At 33.3% G+C, this 21,510-nt stretch overlaps 1 protein-coding gene across 2 annotated transcripts; it reads right to left on the bottom strand.

The window, feature by feature from the left end:
- Window positions 1–1,571: 1,571 nt before the first annotated feature.
- On the bottom strand, window positions 1,572–9,587 carry LOC148628561 (trafficking protein particle complex subunit 5-like). Of its 2 annotated transcripts, none has more exons than XM_088590212.1 (7): window positions 9,501–9,587; window positions 6,590–6,678; window positions 5,361–5,487; window positions 4,525–4,582; window positions 2,991–3,050; window positions 2,070–2,134; window positions 1,572–1,807 (listed from the first exon to the last, which is right to left on the bottom strand). In XM_088590212.1, exons 1-7 carry the CDS (start codon window positions 9,564–9,566, stop codon window positions 1,709–1,711), a joined length of 564 nt encoding a protein of 187 aa, XP_088446338.1. In that variant the 5' UTR covers window positions 9,567–9,587; the 3' UTR covers window positions 1,572–1,708. The 2 variants fall into 2 exon arrangements, with proteins under 2 accessions (XP_088446338.1, XP_088446346.1); XM_088590220.1 differs by having other exon boundaries at window positions 9,484–9,523.
- Window positions 9,588–21,510: the final 11,923 nt, after the last annotated feature.

Raw genomic sequence — 21,510 nt, forward strand, 5'->3', positions numbered from 1 at the left:
ATATGTGACTAAAATGATTAAATGACAAGCACAATGATTTCTGAAATTAAATTGTACATTAAAAAAACTAGAAAACCCAACTGTCAAAAAAAAAATTAAGACAGAAATCTTCTATAAAAGATTTACTTGTGAATACAAAATGTATGTTTACTCTTGAAGATGGAATTTTTCACACTTCTGGAATACATATACAAACATCTTGAATGAGGGCTCATGTGAAAACCTTCATGTATCAATCTTTGAATATATGTAGGTTAAAACCTTCTTGGTTTTTACATAAAAAAAATCCTTTTCATTTGATAACGTAAAAGAGACATTTAGGGAAAATGCCTTGAATTGGGACAGCAAAAAGTTATCAGAGAATATTGTTTTTTGATACTAGAAAAAACTTAATTTTAAGTTTTAATGAGTGCATCATCAAAGAAGAGAAATTTGTTTTGCTTATACAGAACTGTTAAAATTTAAAGAAAAGAAATTTGCCTGTTATATTTTGTACCAGTTAAAAAACATTACATTGCAACCATGTGTTGGTGCACTAGGAGCCTTTACAGTAATTTTTTTTTCTCAAAATTTCATTCAAATCACATTACATGTACTTTCAATATATCATTGTCTTCACCCACATTTTAATATTTCAAAGTGAAGTTACTGTATTTGAATCACCACTGATAAGGGGATAACCGATGTTGAAGGTAGGGCTAGATAGAATAAATATTACACAGATCTTGTTTTGATTTTGAAAATGGGAGAAAAAACTAAATTGATCCTTTCAAATCACTCTGATTGCAACAATATGCTTTTTACATGTGTATACATGTATGACAATAAATTATTTGATTTTATGTGTGAAAAAGAAATATTTCAACTGTTAACATGTTGCAAATAAATGTTTTCCTAGCCCTCCCCTCAATTTGTCACCTAATTATTAGGGGTGTATAGGTTTCACCTTGTCTATCCATCTTCCCGAACTGTATTAGCAGCTTGCAGCATTGATATGAAACTTTGTGGGATGTAATATAACCACATGGAGATGTGCATACCATCAGGAATTTGTGTATGGTAACACATCACATTCTTCATGAGTGGTTGCAACTAAACATGTGAAAAAGCAAGAAATTTTCCCTCTCAAACCTTTTAACAAAATCCAAGTGATTTAAAAGAGACCAGTGTAGTTATTTCTTGGACACTGCAAGTAGCAGGCAATTTTTCCAAATATTTCCTCCTGTCTTTGTCAAGTATACATTTGCTACATAGTCAATATTTATGTAAAACGCATGATGTCATGATGGTATGAACCATACCTGTGGCAATGTCTATGTATTTGTAACCAATGCCCATGACATCCTATTTTTAGAGTTGCCCATGATCTATGATTTCTTTGAAATACCACTGGAAGATAAGGTCATGTGTAGTATAAGATCCATTTAGGTGCACTAATCTGCATCCTATCATCTCCCACTGAAACCAGTCTTTCCAAAAGATTTTAAAATCTTATAATGAAAGGCATAACTACTAAACACATTGATCGACCCTTTTTCAATATAAACACTGAGAATAGAATATAAATAGCAAACGTTAAACAAAGTTTTATTGCACTCATCAGAAATGTTAAATATTTTACATGACATTTAAATGTATCTGCAATACATACATATAAAATAAGTTCTGAGAAGAAAATTTAAAAATTAGCTAGTTTTTTTCTTTACTGCTACCTTCCTTCCACCATTTTATCCCTGGCTATAACTGATTCATCAAACTCTATCATAAATGTTGTTCCTTTGTGCCAATGTGCTGTAACTTTACAAGGCTAGAAAAAATACAAAATTTTTGCAAGAACTTTCTGAAATGTTTGTGTCAAATTTCAGTCCGCTTTTAATATATTTGTTACAGACTCGAATTTAAAATCTAGACTTTAACAATAGTCATAAATAACAAATATCTGTTTAGCACATTTGAAAAAAAAAAATTCCTTGTACATTACTACAAATGTGTTTGTACTAAAGTTTACTGGTATGTTCTAAATAATATTTCTACCCTTCATTAACATTTATATCTGAAAATGAACTTACGAAATTAGCACCATTTAGTACAGCCTCAATAATACCACCTGTGAAAGCAGCACAATTCAACTTTGCTGAAATAAGAAAAAAAAATCAAAGACTGGATCAACAAATATTCCATCATGCCACTGATTTTGGCTAACTTTCAATATCCAAAATGGCAGGAATGCTATATGCTCTAAAATCGAGTAACTTCCGCTAGAATCTTGGTTCCCTTGATATGATTACTCTTTCCAAATAATTTCAATCAAAACAACTGGTTACCAGGAACCAGATTAAACAACTGGCAATGGCTATATATAGACATTGGCGCCCTAATAATGTATATAAACTGTATAGTCAATTGTAACGAGCCCCTGAGTCTGAATCTGAAACTGGGTAATATTCAATACTAACTGATCATTTCATGTTCTAATGTAAACTTCCTGTTCTCATACAAACAAAAAACTCACGTAGAACACATGTGTATATTTAAGAGGTACATTTTGATCTCATGTGAAGCTAGAACTACCAAGCTATGACAGTAAACACAGTACTGATCTGCAGCTTAATGTGGAGTAGTAATATATAATTATGCAAATTATATGCAAATATAAAGTACTGAAATTACGAGTGCAATAAGTCGCTAACAATATTAGCGACTTAAAAAGATATATACAACTGTTGAACCCAAGATATTTTCTAATATATAGTATTCTAATAAAATATGCATGTCATTAAATACTAACATGTATTTTATACTGGAATGCAAAAAGCTCCGTGAAAATTAACATGTCACTAAAACATGAATAGTTTCCAAATGATAAAGAAATTGATTTCATTGAAAAAGATATTCATTATAACAAGCAACAAATATGAACTGAATTCCTAGTTGAATTTCCTTATCATTTACTGGAATATATCATCAATCCATAAAACAATATACCTTACCTTTATCTTTGGGTACTGATATAAATTTGTTGACTAAATGTTCAGCTTCAATTATATAATCTACATGAAAGTTAAGAAATTTCAAAGCAATTTCTATAAATAGTTGATGTTTGTCCTTGAACTTAACCTCACAATTAATTTAAAACTACTATAGAAATATTAATTTTCGCTAATTTCGTGGTGGTAAAAAACGCACAAAAGTGGTACCCACAAATTGAGTTTTAACACTATTGAACGTTTATCATTTTATGAAACCGCAAAAATTGGTACCTGCGAATATGTTAACTGGACAGAATTCGCAAAAATTAGCAACCACAAAATTAATAGGCTTACAGTATCCAATTGATAAGTTGTCAGCAATTGTTTATCCCATAAAGGGTACTCCCCCCCAGGGTAAATCCTCCAACAGAACTGGGAGGGAAAGTTGAACTTCATCATTTTTTTTACTTTACCTCCTGCAAGGGTAATGACAATTGGTATTCACTTTTCTAGATGTTTGTAGATGAATTGAACAAGTGCATGTTATCAGAGCTTTGATTTTTCTTGTTTTAAATTTAGGCAAAATATTCTCTTCCTTCTTTTTCTCTTATGCAAATATATACCTAGATCAACGGTCCGGAAACAGGAAAAATGGCAGTCATTGGCCGACAAAATTTGCAAATGACCAGCGACCATTTTTCAATATCAGCCATAAAAAATTGTCAACCCTTATAAATTACAGTCTGCATGATTTTATAGGTGTATAAACATCCTTTCTACCTGTCTCCTAATTGCTTGTTGGAAATTAACTGACAGGTGAACGTCAATATTAGCCAATGTGCAGTCACCTTTGACTGTGATTTACTTGTAACTGATTAGTTGATTGCATATATAAATTATCGGTACATGTGCAGCACCATTGCACAATTGAAGTAACTCAGAGAATTTTCATACATTTGTTACTTTATTTAGTTAATAGTTAATTAGAAAAAATTGACAAATCCATCATTTTCCCACTGATCTTTCAGTGGTAACGAACTACAAATCAGTCGTAGTTTGTAATTATTAATTTATCAATTGAATCTCTTTTTAACACAGAAGTAAAAAAAAAAACATTTAAATAAATATACAAAATGTATTTGCAATTTTCTGTTATATATAATCAACATTTTTTTTTATCACTCAGAAGTTTTCTGCTCTTTGTTGATGTGATGAAAAAGTCGAAGAGATGTAATGTTTTGTTTACATGTTAAAACATTCATGTGTGGTTGAAACTGAACTCGTTCACTCATTCATATATTTTGTAAAAGACATGGAATTTAATATATGAGTATGTGATGAAATAACACAAATTCCAATAATTATCTTTAAATAACTACACAAAAAAAAGATTTTTTGTTTTTTTAAAAGTTTATTCTCTATCTGAGCATGTAAAAGACCAACAAAAACATCAGTTGAAGTTTGATGAAATGACCAACATGATATGTCAAAATTTCCATACCTTGACCTAGATACATGCTTATGTAAAATATTTACTTGGACCTTTAAAGGATACATGTTCTTTCATCATCATTTGAATGTTCCAATCTATCAGCCTCTTTTCCAAATAAAGTCTACAACAAATTCAATGTCATAATAACCAGGTCATTGTTCATGTAAGCACAGCCCCCAAAATTATTTATGGACTCAGTTTTTAGTGGAGTCATTTACTTTTGTTGCTTAGTATGTATCTATTTTTGCTTTGTATGTATTTTTTTTGGTTATTTTATGTTCTTTCTTGCGTGTTTCTGTTTTCCATGTTGAGACTTTATCCCTGGATTACATTCTTTGATTTCTGCTAGAATCTTGACTCCCTTGATTACTCTTTAAAACAGTCACATACAAAGTTTAAACAGTATGGGATTTTGCAGCTATAGATCTAGACCTCAAAACTTGTTTCTTTTTTAAAAGAACTTTCATCAAATGAAAATATTTCTACTAGGCACTAGGTCTTAACTTTCACGAGGTTTAAAACATGGAGTGTGGTACATGTATCATTGAATGATATAAATGTATCCTGGTTCCCACAGCTGCTTATTCACATTCTTATTCACAAAAAAAATTTGAATAGATATAACAGCAGCACAAAAAACTTGAACCAGTCTGGCTATCGCAGAGACGATTTTACGAGGTCAACAAACAAAGCGGAAATTGGCAATATTGGAAGTAAATATACAATAAAAACAGAATCCTAAGGGTAAAACTTGAATATGAAATAGCAGAAATCCACTAAAAAAAATGAAAAAAATCATCCCTGTTATCAGGACTTGCCATCAGCCACTACAATAGGATTTATGAAAATTCCAAAAAATTCAGTTTTTTGTATATTTCTCCTATTTACTAAAATAGTACCTTCCAAAAGTTAGTTTTGATAAACAGTAACATTTTCAACAGCTTTGTTTCTCTTTTGTATCCTTGTTCTCTGACAAAGAGTAAATCTAACAGATGTGATCCAACGTGTTGGCCCATTTCTGATAACCTGCAAAGAAGAAATGTAATGAAATGTAAATGCTATGTCCTAACTAGCAAAAGTAATACATCACAGGGAGTAGCTTGAAAAGTCTGCAGAGGACAAACCATGAACAGTAGGGGCAAGTATGGACACACCATTCAAGCTTGATACAGCTCTGCATTCTTTTTCACATAAAAATATAAGTGTAAAATCAGTGGTAATTAATGATGTCACAATACTTTGATCTTTTATGACATCATAACTTAATACTAATTTTACACTTACAATTTTTTGTGAAAAGGACTGCTGATGTTTGATTGTGATTACATATTTGACACAGAATAAGACCAGAATTAAAGAAGTCCCCTTTTGGCCTCCTTCTTTACCAAATAAGTTTAAGTTACAAGCCCAAAAATTCATGCTGGCCTTCCTTTGTTTGTATGGTACTTTGTTGTAAATTTTCAAAGAGATGCATTCACTTATAGATAAGTTATTGTCTGGAAATAGTAAAAATACTTGTTTTTGGCCCCTAAACAATTCAAATCACAACCCCCCAAACCACCCCCCCCCCCCCCAAAAAAAAAAAAAAAATCCCAGCCTTCTTCTTGTTGAATGGCACCTTGCGGTACAGTTTCAAAGAGATCCATTCAATAATAGTCAAGTTATTGTCTGGATTCATGAAATGCTTGTTTCAGGACCTCATTCCTAAACAACCTAAACCTTCCTTATGTGGTATTGCATCTTGTGTTAGAGTTTTATAAAGACCTGTACATTTATAGTCAAGTTATTATTTTGACATGAAAAGTTTTTGACTATTGACAACAATTATACACAGCATGATACCAGCTGGCAGCACTCATCTGTAAAAGATGAATGTAGTAATGCATAAATAGCCAAAGAAAGGCACAGCACTCTTTATGTTCTTGAGTATCTATACTTAAAAAAAAAGAACATAAAAATACTTCAGTCATAAATTCATAACTACTTGTATCTTATTTATCATAAAATTACCCTCATAATTTATCTATTTTGAGATACCAATTTCAAAATAAATTTCTTAAGGCCTATCTTCAGAAGATGCAAATGATAAAAAGTGTTGAGCTGGATTGTTGTTTTATCATGTACTTACTTGGTTTGTAGTTCAGAGACACTGTAAACTCTGTTCTGACAATACTGAACCATTTCAGAAAATAACAAAGCAAAAGTTGCAATGTTCACCTGGAATGACAATAGAAACATTGTGATATGGCAGCAATATTGAAGTCTGCACCTTGAACCACCTGCCTTTTGCTAAAATTGGTCAAATTTAATTCTGGCTAATCTAAAATCAATTATTACTTTATTGCTAATGTGGGCAAAAATTATACATGTATATTGTACCTGAAAAGTATACAATGTAGCTCAGAGTTAGTTACCATATTTTCTGAAAATGCTAGAATTTAAGAAGACTTGATTTGACAAGATGCTATCACAGACCTGTAATTAAAGAGATGTGCAACTGTAACGTTACCCAACCGATTGATTTTGAAATCTCACTGCAAGTTTGAGAAAGAGTAATCAAGGGAACCAAGGTTATAGCGGTAATCAAAAGAATGCAATCCAGGGACAAAGACCAGACATAGAAAACAGACACACACAACAAAGAACATAAAGTAACTAAAATCATATATACAAAGTAACAAAAGCAAATGAGCAACTCGGACTCCACTAAAAACTGGGAGCATGGACCAGGTGCACCGGTAGGGTAAGTGTCCTCTGCTTTTCTAGAAACATCCGCAAAAAGTCAAGTCCGGGGAAGGCAAACAAGGAAAGGAAAACCATGACCCGTTGAATAAATCAGTTTTCATGGTGCAGATGGATACACCATAACAATCCACGAGTTCATGATGACAACCATAAAACTTATGTAGTGATGACTTCAATCTTGTAGCAACATAACCCTGTTCCAGAAGCCTATTTGTAAAGAGTTCTAGCGCGATACAAAAAGTCTGCGTAATTTCGACAAGCTCTGGCATAACGTATGAGTTGTGATATGAACACTCCATACGCAGGTGCCGAAGGGATGTTGCCACAGATGAAAGGAAAGTTGACAATTCTGAATGAAAAGTCATCACGTTTGTCGTAAAGTTTGGTCAATAGTTTTCCTTTACCATCGATTTCTAAGTGTAGGACAAGATATGAGGCTGACTTCACAGTGTCTGTAGTATCCTTTATCTCAAGTTCTTATGAGTAGATGCCATGTATCAAATCCCCGAAATTAGGATTGTTTAAAGATAATACGTCATCTATATAGCAGAAACTGAGATTGAAGCATCTAGCCAAAAGATATTCTTTCTTTCGGATCAGATCAGCTACAAAGTCAGCCTCATAAGAGTGAAGGAATAGTTCAGCAAGTAAAGAAGCACAATTTGTTCCCATTGGAATGCCAACCGTTTGTTCAAAAACATGTCCACCACACTGGACAAATATGTCGTCGATTAAAATTCCAGCGTTTTGTAAACATCTTCCTCTGTATATTTGGAAGATGATTGGGAATTATTTCTTACAAAGTATGAGGAATCTCTACCAAGAACTGTATATTTGTATCTAGGTGTACCATCTTTTTTGAAAAAACAACGATGTATAATGTTTAACTACTGCGATCACATGATATTTGCAATGTGTCTTTTCGTCTGTATGATAATAAACAATATTCTGTGAAACTATTGACTTATGTTTAAATTGTGAACAAATTCATGTGATAAAATGATAAATAATGTATTCAAATAAATGTTTTTGTTTATTGCATTTTATTGAAAATTTAAAAAGGGAGAACATTCATTTCCATGTAATGGCAACTGGAGATGTGTCATGTGTAGATATATCACTTTTTTTTATTATAAATCTTTGAAACCTTACAGGGAAGCATTCATATAAATGTTTCAAAATGTCACAGACAAGCTTAAAAACATGAAATAAAGGGTTTGAAGGCCGCATTTAATCATATGCTTGTCACAAGCAGAGACCTATAATTGAAGATATAAGATACTTGTTAATTGGCCAGTTTATCAATAAAGATATCATGCCGTGGAGAATGACATTCCCTGACCTTTCCACTTATTCATTAAACTTCTTGTCCCCCTTTTGATGCAATGATCTGAAATTAATTGTAGCAGACATACAGAAGACGTAAAAATAAGAAACTGAAGATTTTATTCAATTATCTTAAAAAAAAAAATTTGTGATAGGTTAATATGACTATAATGAATTAAATTTTGAATTATTTTCATTTTCGTAAACATCGGGGATAGGTAACTTATTTTCAAGACTTCTTTTTTGTTTGTTTTAATACAAAGAAAAATGTGGTATTAACATTAAGCTAAGATATCATAGAATAAGAAACATAGGTTTCAATTTGATATTCGCAATACTTTTTTAGTTGTGATCATTTAAAGTCAAGTCGTCATTGTCGATTAAGTAAGTGCAAGATCTCGTTCCCCGCCATGTGATGATGTGAGATTTCGGATACTTGCAAATTTCTTTAATTACTGGTCTATGTCACAAATGCCTTAAAGTGGTCGAAGAAATGGTGTTGTCTGTCATGTCTACAGCTTCCTCAGTACTTTTTTAATAACTTTTTCCATTATGAGAGTAACTTCATTATTTAAGTTTGAAATGACATTACAAAGTTTGCAAATACGAAACTGACAGTTTTATATATCGATGTCACCAGTGTTCCTTGGATGTAGAGGCAGAGTGTTTATAAAGTTCCTGTAATTACTTTTCCTTACAAATCTTGTTAGAAATCAAGTCTTGTTTTCAAGCCGTTTAATAAAGTGGGATATCAATGTCTTTCTAATCACTTTAAATACAGATCTATGCTGCTATACATGTACTGTAACATCCTTCAATTTGGTAGGCAGTAGACAGGTAGATTTGTAATAAATATAGCATTATAGGCAGCCTGCGTTAATAGTGCTAAATAAACATCTTGAAAAACATTTGCTTATGAAAGATAGTTAACGACGTCTCCACTGGAACAACCTTTATAACACAAATACCTCTGCTTTGCCTTTACTTAAAGGTTTATCTAATGGGCTGGATTTCGATTTTGTTATCGACGCCATCTTGTACACAAGGAACTCTTCAATAATTTAAAGTGACATTCCGCGGGAAATTCAAAAGTTCCCCATTTGAAAATGGAATTGTCCACCGACATAAAAGCAGCACATCGAGTTAACATCATAAATTTGTCTAACATATAACAGTCACGCTAGCACGTAAATAAGATATAGCCTACCCGAGCTAATATTTTGAAAGCCAGGGAGTGCACATTTGTATATGAAGTCCCCGTGGAAGTTAAAACAATATTGGAGAAACTTTTTTCCTGTGACTTTTTTCCCTTGTATTCACTACAACGTAGACGAGCCGTCATGTCACATTATGCGTTATATATGTATATTTTATCACGATGAATTTTGGATTACTTTTTATTGATTGTAAACACTGTATCTTAATTCCTACTTGCGGTAGTAATTGGAATCGGCCGAATCGGGTATGATGGGAATGTAGGAAAAAAAATCACAGGAAAAAATGTCACGGAAAAAAGTCGCAGATAAAAAGTCTCAGGAAAAAAGCTACAAGAAATAAAGTCTCAGTTTATACATATATACGTGGAGTTTTTATGGAAAATATCAACTGTAAATGATTAAAAGTTTTATTTCTCATTCATCTTATATAATTTAATACCGAAATTATAATTTTATATTGTATTTGCATATTGATGTCTGAAAAGCTGAAGAAAGAATAATCAAACAATAAAAAAAAACAACAATTATTTGATGAAACATGAAATCGAAAAGTTTCAAAATAAACGGCTTTGTTTTCAATAACAAGGATACCATTTAGTTTCTGAAATTACTTATTACATGTATTTAAAAGGGGGAGGGCACATCTATCAGAACAAAGGTGACGATATCCAGGGTGCGATCTGCATCGCGAAATTTGTTTGTTATACAACTAATGAATGGTCATTATACATTGCAATGAAAATAACTACTTGTATGAGAAAACAAGGCTACAATTGACATGTGCATAAAACCATGCCTACTAGGGGGTATGTTTTTTTTTATGATAAAGCTGATTTCAAACACTGTAACATATTTTAAAATATATTTTGTGCGACTTTTTTTGTGTACCATTGTAGAAGGTAGTGGAATGTTGCCAAGTAAACAGAAAAATAGAAAAAAAAAACGAAACGAAATCTGTAAATTAAGAAATCTTCCTCCTACATATTGAAGGCCAATATTATTCAACATTTCGAGTTTCGACCTGGCTTTAAAATTTTTGGCTAGAACTAAATCGGACAGTATAGTCATTTAAAATACTGTTAAGTTTAAAGTTAGAATAGCCTATCATGTAAAAACATGTATATGCGTTCGTTCGGAATTTGTACCCCCCCCCCAAAAAAAAAAATCCGATGATCAACTGGGTCCATGTACTTGTTATGAATATAAAGTAAGTGTGATGGTACTATATGTTGTGGGTGATGTAATGTCATGATGGTGAGTCCAATAAAAGTAGTTCAGATTGTATAAATATACTTTTTTTGGCTGTAGATGGTTTAAAAGATATTGAAACGTTTTCGGTTATAAACCGAAATGTGTTTCTAGTAAACTCCTAAATTCATGTTTATCACTGGGCTGTCATCGAGAAGTTAATCGAGGTCCGATCCTTGTTGATGCAAAACCTGTCCTCTGAGTACACGTAAAATTAAGCACCTTTTCGCCCTGCTTATGACCTTTAAAACAAGCAGGAACCCGGCGCGACCTCTGGTTGTAGAATTGTTGATTGAATTTTTTTCGCGCCCGTCAATAATAGGATATAGAAAACACAACATGTAGGAGCAGACTTGCTTTTAATAAGGTAGATCATACATATTACAAGAAACATTCTTTTCTGTTATCTTGCAAAATACTAACGTTTATATTTTCAATTATAGAAAAGTGTTTGAAATGATGTAAACATAATTTATTTTTAATTAAGTTAATTTAAAAAAAATAACATAGAAATTTGTATGGTAAAATTAAAAACAATAATTGTTAAGTCTTCCAATGGTAGATAATTGACGGGAAAATCTTTAAAAGGGGGATAATTACGAAAATGTTCTTTAAGAATGTGTAAACGAAATTTTAGCTTTTTAAATATAACAAGAAAAAATAGTTTTGTGATCTCCAGCTTTCTTTTTAAAATATGAAAGAATGTCAGTCAGTGTTCTTTGTATAATTTTTTTTATGAACTTATATAAATGTACAATGAATACCAGTTTGTTAACAGTTTGCGACATAATGAAAATTCCCTACATAATCCAAAGAAAATGCCTATATTAAGATACAATTATCTCGAAATCAAGTTCGGTGGCATATGTTTTTATATTAAAATTCAACAGTATGTGAATTCAAGGTTATCTTTGAGAAAAGTGATACTGTTGGCCTTCTTTTTTATTGGGAAATTTTGAATAACAGTACAAAACCTAAAATTTGTAATTAAAATGATTAATTTCACAGGGGATATCACGAAAAAGACAAGTCATAAACATTTAATCATTGTAATTTTGAGCAGAAAAAAAAACATATCCTATACTTTGACTACCGATTGGGAAATACTTATTTGGGAGTATTTTTGAGCTACCTTTTGGACAAATGGGAGTTTTTCATCGAGGCAAACAGCCTTTTTTCGAAGGTAATATCTCTCAAATTTTAAACATGATCTACCCATAGGGGCTTGCTCCCACTATCAATTGTGCAGCCTCACTAGTATATTACCACGAAATTGTGATCTCAGATTTGGGGGTGCCTCGCTTCAACTCATTTTTTTTTCAAATAAAATCGAATATATCACTATTTACTGCTAAGCAATCCCTTGACAAATGTTGAATCTTATGAATAAACACAGGTATCACCATCAAATACTTCTAATTGAATTAACACAATGATTTAAACATTCAAACTCCATATTTCTGCGATCGCTTGGACCAAAAGTGAAACTACTGGGACCTTGACATCGCTAGACAAATGCTTAAGTACCATTCTGTGTAAGAATCAGGCAATGGGTGGAACATCACTATTCTCAACTGACCTTTTAAACTTAAATGTATTCAATAATCTAATCATGACGTGAGCCGTATGAGTACCAGAAAATTCGTTATATCCACTTCCTTCATATGTTTTCACAGAATTGAAAATAATCGTACGAGGCAGAGCAGCTGTTTTTTTTTCAACTGTTGACAGGTGGGCAAAGAAGGCATTTCCAGTATGATTATCATTGGTACCAACAGGTGCTATAGAAACGATTTATTATTACATTGTGAGTTGTGCAAGGATACATCATTAAAAAAAATAACTATGGCCTTAAGTTTTTTCCTGGACTTTTTGCTGCTTATATAAATTGTGTTGATAGTAGTGACACTTTTACCAAAGATATAAATAGAATACAAGTAAAAGTTAAATATTCGCAATGACGACATGGATATCGAATGAACAGTTTTTCAAAGTTTGCTTTCCTCCATTGTAGTTTATTTTAGCATAAAAAAATTTAGATTAAGTAATTTCAGTTGTAATAATTGTTTCGTTTCGTAATGAAAGATGAATTGAACCTTGACGATATAATGTAACTTTGTTTTATGGATTACAACTTAAGACCTTGTTCGTTCATTGACTTCAAGATTATATATACATGTAGTGTAATATAAAATACTAGTATCTGATTTCACAATATATCCCAATATATATTCTCTATTTCAAAAAAACTTTTTAAATTGAAAGTATCGCTATATACTAGGATGTTGAAACAGAAAAAAGTAACAGTTTTGAGCTTTTTAGTGAATTCTTTGTCATTTTTGCTAAAAATCAATAGCATACACTAGTATATTCAAAAAATCGTTATGTGATCGTTTTTATTTATCAGACTTCCCCAAAAGTAAAGAACCTATACATGAATATGAACACATTGAAAATACTCATTTACTTTCAAAACAGTTTCTTTTTTACAGGGAGATATGAAAACCTACCTGTCATAGACGATCTATTTGTTGTACCCGGTTTCCTTCAGAATTTTTTCCATATACCACTGATAATACTTGCAATTTTTATAATTATCTACAGTATCTATGTTCAGATATATTATTTGTATTTTATGTTAATTTGATATTCTAGACATTTCGCTAACTGGAATAGGAAGTATTTCTGTTCTTCAATGTCTCAATGATACATTGACTTCTTAAGTCAATGGCAATAATCCCTACATACGTTGAACCACTTTTTTTTTACTAGTATTTGTTAATATTGCTTAACGTTTAACGTTTTTGTTGAATATCGAATGTCTCATTTGCAGCATTAATAAAGTGATTTTTCGCAATGAAATATTGGCCTTTAATACATAATAACGATTAATTAGCAATACTAAGTTAGCAATGTATAACCCGACTATTGGTTTTTGACAATTGTTTTCATTAACTTTGGTTTAAATTTAGAATTTAGTTAGTTAAGACATATCTTTTTACAGCTACTTTTCGACTAGTTTGTATGAATAACAAGCAAGTATATCATTCTAAAAAGATCCAGCTTTATTGTATCACTTTTTAGAGAGTTCTTATTGGTATATTAATGGATAACTTTAAAGTTTTTCCATATCATAAGTATTTTGGGTGAAGGGAGGACAGTAGATATATTTCGAATCGAAATAGTGGCAGGATGTTTTAGGTTTATCCTTGGAGCTTGTGAGATATACTATATAAATCTGTTCTTTATTTGTAAAATGAAGAGGAAGAAAGGTTTGATAAATATTTTCTGTGGTTTAGATAGTGACTATCAGTATCGTAAATTCTTATTAATTGTTTGTACTAAGAAGATTTGAGTCTGTAAAGTTATCAAGGCTAAATTTTTAAAAGCAGAAACGAGTAATAATTACACCTATTTGTTTGAACTTCTTGATCTGAATGAACTTTCAGGGAAATATCTTGTAATGCCAATAAGATTTGCTATTTTGATTCTTTAATTGAACTACTTTCAGATTTTTATTCGCGTGATTCAAGCCCTGTCATTTGTTCAAACAGAAGGTAGGAAATTTCACTTTATTTCTGCTACTCCTGCTCAATTGTTATCAGATAATGGCATTGAGCTTTTTCTATGTGGATTTTCGATCCGAATAATTTTTTAATTTCTATTATTGTAACATAGACATAATGTCATATTTTGCACCTGTTCTTTAAAGGAATACAAAAATACCCATATGCTAATGTTGAAATTTTTTTTATGCTGTACACACGTTTAAAAGAGTGACTGCTCATCAGCAGCATGAGAATCAAATACATAAGAAGATCTAAATCCAAAAACTAAATGTATACACTCGATGATTCAAAAACGTAATATTGAACTCGCCTTTGACTTAAGCTATTGAGTAAGGATAATTAAGTATTTTCTACTCGTAAAACATTCTGGAAATTTAATCATGTAGTGCCATGCCATGCAGTCTGCTCTTGCTATGTTATGTAAGTGAATTTAGACTCAATTTTACTCAGAAGAACCTTGGGGGTTATAGCCATATTATAAAAAAAACACGTCATATGATTTTAAGACAAGACTTAATGGAGGTTCTAGTGAATATTGTAAACACATGAGTGGGCACGGTATCATTTTGTGATATGTGCTTATTATTGTTCCAGTTTGTTCTTTATGCGTTCGTTCAAATGCTAATTTTGAAAAGTATTTCCAAAAAGCAATAAGCTGCAACACGACAAAAAAACCCCACTTAATCAAAATGTGTCTCGGTATTATTGTATTTACAATCCAGAAAAAGATGATCTGCCATTTTTAATCACTGTAAACATCCTGATAGAAAGTGTACGAAATTCTTGTCCGCACAAAAGCTGTATAGCACTGGGAAAGCATTTATGCTTCTCCTAATAAAACAAATTTAGATTCATTGGAATCTTCAGCATCAACGAATTAACTCGGATGAACGTCAGAATTCTTGACGATTACAAATTCTTATTATATAGATAGCAGTGTTTTATCGAATGTTTCCAGTGTAATAAATTTCGATAATTCATACGATGAAATAGCTCTGGCAATTCACTCTAGGATTTTCTCCCGCCAAAACATCACAACTTTGGTATCAATACGCCAATCAAAGAATTCGAAATTCATGTTGAAAATATCGATAAAATATGAAGAAAATCTATGTAATAAATAGGATAATCAATTGCTTATCGTAAATAACAAAATATGACCACTGGTGTCAATAACGCTTAAAGATATAACACGTGCGCGGAACAAGTTCTGCTCACTCGTTAAATCTAGGCGTTCTTCGGCACTCGTGATAATATTTTGGTAATTCACTCTTTCCAATTAATTATCATATTAAGAATATGCCCGGATTGTTACTCAGACCATTTGCCAGAGTCCTGTAAATTCCTGGTTAATTGTTATGTCCATTTTTTTTGTTCGTCTTTACGATATCGGATATAAATATATCGAAAAAAATTGGGTTTTGATCATTTCCGGACATGCCGACAAAGAAAGCATTCACATTTCTAGCTTTTAAACTATCACTGCTTGTAAAAAGACCAAGTACTACAAAACAAAACATTACTAAGACTTAGCTTATATATACATACGTTTTAAATACGGGTATATGTTTACTTTTGTTCCCGTTTTTGACGGTGTTTTTCAGTCGTTGAAAAGTTTTAAGGATAACTTTAACCGTAGTTTCCCTTCATTTCATTTATATGCAAAGTATTCGTTAATCATTTAGAATTAATTTGTTGTTATTTTTCTTTTAGCTGTCACAACAAAAATATTCTACGGCCCAATTTTCTTAAGTACTCTATATCTGAATGGCATCCTGTGATGTGTTCTGTTCTTGTTTTTATTCGTTTCGGAGCTTTTCTTCTATTCTTTTTTTAAAATCATACTTTTTGCAATACCGTCAAATATTTAACTACAAAAATACCTCTCATATGAAAGGATGAGTGGCATTTCAGTCACAGTACTTCATCTCGGGGATAAGAAGCTTGAAAGAAAAACGATCTATAAACCCTCCCCCTGGTCGATCCCCCCCATCAAGTTTCTCCATATTAGCTCTGCTAATTAATTATTCTTTCCTTTCAATTGTAAAAAAAGCCCTATTTATTATCTAATAACTTGAAAAATCTTACAAATATTGCAATGAATATGATATGCATCTGAAAATGAATACCCTAGTTTTCGTTGATGAAAGCAGCGTTTCGTATCTAAAAAGTACTAACCCTAACCCTAACCCTTTTCTTTTTGATGAGAAAACAGGGACTGATATGTAAGCCCAAGTGCTTTAACAGTTTCTCCTAAAATTTAACAATTTTCAATTTTCAAGTTAATTGAAAATGGAAGCAGTTCCTATACTTCCAGCATCAGTCATACCAATAAAGATTGCTGAAAATATGGACCAAACATTGTGTAATGTTTGCGCTTGGTCATATTTTTGGAAAATGTGTCCTGCCTTTTCAGTGCTTCATGCGACTACGTGTCCTTGATGTAAAGCCTCTGTACATACTTGGATTCACAGACAGCTAATCAATTAAACATTTGAGACTGATATCATGTTTAAACTTACAGGAAGCATTTCCCTGCTTCAGTAATAGTTTTTTTAGTGTATGAAGTTAACGGATATATGACATCTTTATCAAATTTTAGAAATATTTAAAGTAAAAAAAGAGAGAGAGAGAGAGAGAGAGAGAGAGAGAGAAACATCACTTGCGTTAGATTAATAACGATAGTGGTCTAAGTTTATCTATATTCATCCGTTAATTCAGCATCAATGCAGAAGCTTCCCTGAATGTCAGCATTCTGTACGATGTCATAAGAAGCATATGCTCCAGGACCCCTCATCCGTAAGGAACATGAAAACACAAAAAGACCACTTACGGGATCCATGAAAGCACCAGAAAATTCGTTATACCCACTTTCGTTTTTACTGAACTGAAAATAAGCGTATGATGCGAACCAGAGGTTTTCTCAGATGTTGACAAATAAGAAAGAAGTCATTTCCAGTATGATTATCATTGGTACCCATAGGTGCTTTAATAAAACCCGATTGATTATTACAATATTGTCAAAGAAATTTCATTTCTATACATATTTCTATTTCTATACATATTCTAGAGTTTAGCATGGAAGGTACGAGTTCGAGTGGGAACGACCAAAAATTTGTATCGCAAATTTGTCAGTTCTACCATTGTTGGAAATTTTTCAGACCTTTCTGTACGTTTACATATCTTCCCTGTATCAATTTGATCCGATAGAGCAGTGTAGTGAATAGAGTCGTCACATTCTGAGATGTTTGTATAATATTGATTTGTTGTGACATGCATCATTAATTTGATCCTCTATCCTACATAATAACATCTAAATGAACTGTCCCGTACTACCGTACATCGTGTACTAAGTTACAGCCCTAGATTAATCCTACGAGGAGGAATGACCCGGCCAGCGAAAGCTACATTTTTATATAGCCTAGCTGGCCGAGTGGTCTAGGGCGCTGGACTTTGTGCAGGCGGTGTTGCCAAAGATGTCACATCGGTACGAGTTCGAGTCCCGGGGAGGGAACGACCAAAAATTTGCATTTTTCAGTTCTAACATCGTTGGGAATTTTTCAGACCTTTATGTATATATATATATATAAGTCTAAAGGAATCTGCCAACCAGCAGACTTAATGGGTATCGGACCGTCGAGTCATGACGATGCAACACAAATATATATATATAAACGTTTAACATCACCAGAAGATGGTAAACTTTAAATTGAATATTTCGGATAACAGATATCCTTCCTCAGCATAAAACTCACAAAACTTAACGAGCATAAAACTCACAAAGTTCAAGATCAAAACAGATTCAGAAGCTGAATAGCGTGCGCTGTGGGTGATTGTACCTTTATCAAAGGCTCACATAAGCAACTGATGAGGAGCCTGAATGAAAATAACAAAGAGGGTCTTTTTATCAAAGTTACAATTAACTGTGGAAGACAATTAAAAAAAATAAAAATTCAAATATAGTAGTACGGCGTATTGATGTATAGCAAGTAGTGCTGTACCAGCCTTAGATCCAAGACCTAAAAATGAATTATTTTTTCTCGTTAATTCCATCTGGAGAAGTTGTTTGCAATTTCTTCATCCAAAAGCTTTCCCGAGATACTCTTTTACACTTTGACCAGTTTTTATTATGTTCTATGATCGTCACAACAATGTTGTGGAGATCCTCCTGGGTGTGTCCGGCAGATCTAAGATGGCGACTCAGAGGGAGGTCTGGTTTGCATTTGTAGTCACTGCGATGACCATTCATACGCCTGTTGAAAGGTTGTTCTGTTTCGCCAACGTACTGCATACCACATCGGCACTGGAGAAGGTATATGGTATTTTCGGTTTTGCAAGTTACGTCGCAAAAAATGGCAAATTCCTTTCCAGTGCAGTAGCTTTTAAAAGTTTTGGTGTGCAGCATCTGGGTACAGGTCTTACATCTCTTATCTCCACATGGTCGACACTGGCCCGTTGTATTTTGTTTAGACTGAGATGAAATCTCTGCCCTTACTAGGGCATCTCTTAGGCTCCTCGGTCTACGGAATGCCAGGACGGGGGCCCCCGGAAAGAGCTTGGAGAGCTTGGGATGTTTTTGAATGTCTTTCCAATTTGAATGCAGTAACTGCGAGAGTTTCCCAAAGGCTGGATGGTACGTAAGTACAAAAGGGACCCTTTTGTTCTTTTTCTTAGGTTTGTACTCGAGGAGATCTTTACGGCTGATTTTGTTAGCATGTTCAAATCCCCGATCTATATGTTGATTTATAGCCACGCGATAACAAATGACCACGGAGTTCATCTAGACGTTTGTTGGTGGTATCGTCAGAAGAACAAATACGCCGAATTCGAAGTGCCTGACTGTATGGGATGCTTTTAGTACAATGTTTTGGATGACAACTATTGGTAGATAAGTATTGGTGACTATCAGTTGGTTTGCTGTGAAGATCCATGGACATTTCTCCGTCTTTTACAAACGTAGTAGTATCCAAAAATGTGATTTTAGTGTCAGAAATCTCATGGGTGAATTTGATTTAACAGTCGTTGAAAAACCGTGACGATATAGTTATAAAACCAGCAGACAAAGGCAGCGCCATAGTAGTTATGGATAAAAATAACTACATCTCAGAAGCTACGCGTCAACTTTCTGATGAAAGATTTTATAAAAAGCTATCCAGTGACCCTACTAAATCTTTCAGTGAAAAAATTACTTCAGAACTGAACAAAATGTTCAAGGACGGCAGCATTACAGAAGAACAGTTCGAATACTTAAAACCAGAGGATCCAAGACCCGGACGCTTTTACCTTCTACCTAAAATTCACAAAAAAGATATCCCTGGTCGACCCATAGTTTCTGCTAATAGTCACCCAACCGAAAAAATTTCTGAATTTGTGGATTACCATCTCCGACCCCTTGTTCAAAAGCTCCCGTCATATTTAAAAGACACCACGGACTATCTGAGGAAAATGGAATCAATGAATCCTTTACCTCCCGAAACACTTCTGGTCTCCCTTGATGTCACTTCACTGTATACTAATATCCCACACGATGACGGTATAGAAGCCTGCAGAGAAGCTTGGGAATCACGAGATATTTTGGACCCCCCCCCTACCGACTGCCTAGTTAATTTACTCACTTTAGTTTTGAAGTGTAACAACTTCACTTTCAACGACGAACACTACCTTCAAATCAATGGTACAGCTATGGGAACGAAAATGGCTCCTTCGTATGCTAACATCTTCATGGGTAAATAAGAAAATCAAATAATCTCAACATCTTTACCGAAACCCCTCTCTTGGTTTCGATTCATCGATGATGTTGACATGAAATGGACTGAGTCGAAACAAAATTTTATCACACATGCCAATAATGTTTATCCATCAATCAAATTCACCCATGAAATTTCTGACACTAAAATCACATTTTTGGATACTACTACGTTTGTAAAAGACGGAGAAATGTCCATGGATCTTCACAGCAAACCAACTGATAGTCACCAATACTTATCTACCAATAGTTGTCATCCAAAACATTGCACTAAAAGCATCCCATACAGTCAGGCACTTCGAATTCGGCGTATTTGTTCTTCTGACGATACCACCAACAAACGTCTAGATGAACTCCGTGGTCATTTGTTATCGCGTGGCTATAAATCAACATATAGATCGGGGATTTGAACATGCTAACAAAATCAGCCGTAAAGATCTCCTCGAGTACAAACCTAAGAAAAAGAACAAAAGGGTCCCTTTTGTACTTACGTACCATCCAGCCTTTGGGAAACTCTCGCAGTTACTGCATTCAAATTGGAAAGACATTCAAAAACATCCCAAGCTCTCCAAGCTCTTTCCGGGGGCCCCCGTCCTGGCATTCCGTAGACCGAGGAGCCTAAGAGATGCCCTAGTAAGGGCAGAGATTTCATCTCAGTCTAAACAAAATACAACGGGCCAGTGTCGACCATGTGGAGATAAGAGATGTAAGACCTGTACCCAGATGCTGCACACCAAAACTTTTAAAAGCTACTGCACTGGAAAGGAATTTGCCATTTTTTGCGACGTAACTTGCAAAACCGAAAATACCATATACCTTCTCCAGTGCCGATGTGGTATGCAGTACGTTGGCGAAACAGAACAATCTTTCAACAGGCGTATGAATGGTCATCGCAGTGACTACAAATGCAAACCAGACCTCCCTCTGAGTCGCCATCTTAGATCTGCCGGACACACCCAGGAGGATCTCCACAACATTGTTGTGACGATCATAGAACATAATAAAAACTGGTCAAAATGTAAAAGAGTATCTCGGGAAAGCTTTTGGATGAAGAAATTGCAAACAACTTCTCCAGATGGAATTAATGAGATAAAATAATTCATTTTTAGGTCTTGGATCTAAGGCTGGTACAGCACTACTTGCTATACATCAATACGCCGTACTACTATATTTGAACTTTTTATTTTTTTTTAATTGT

The sequence above is a fragment of the Perna viridis genome, chromosome 1, assembly GCF_037379345.1.
Source record: "Perna viridis isolate PV_CMFRI_1.1 ecotype Kerala chromosome 1, ASM3737934v1, whole genome shotgun sequence".
Taxonomy (NCBI): Eukaryota; Metazoa; Mollusca; class Bivalvia; order Mytilida; family Mytilidae; genus Perna; species Perna viridis.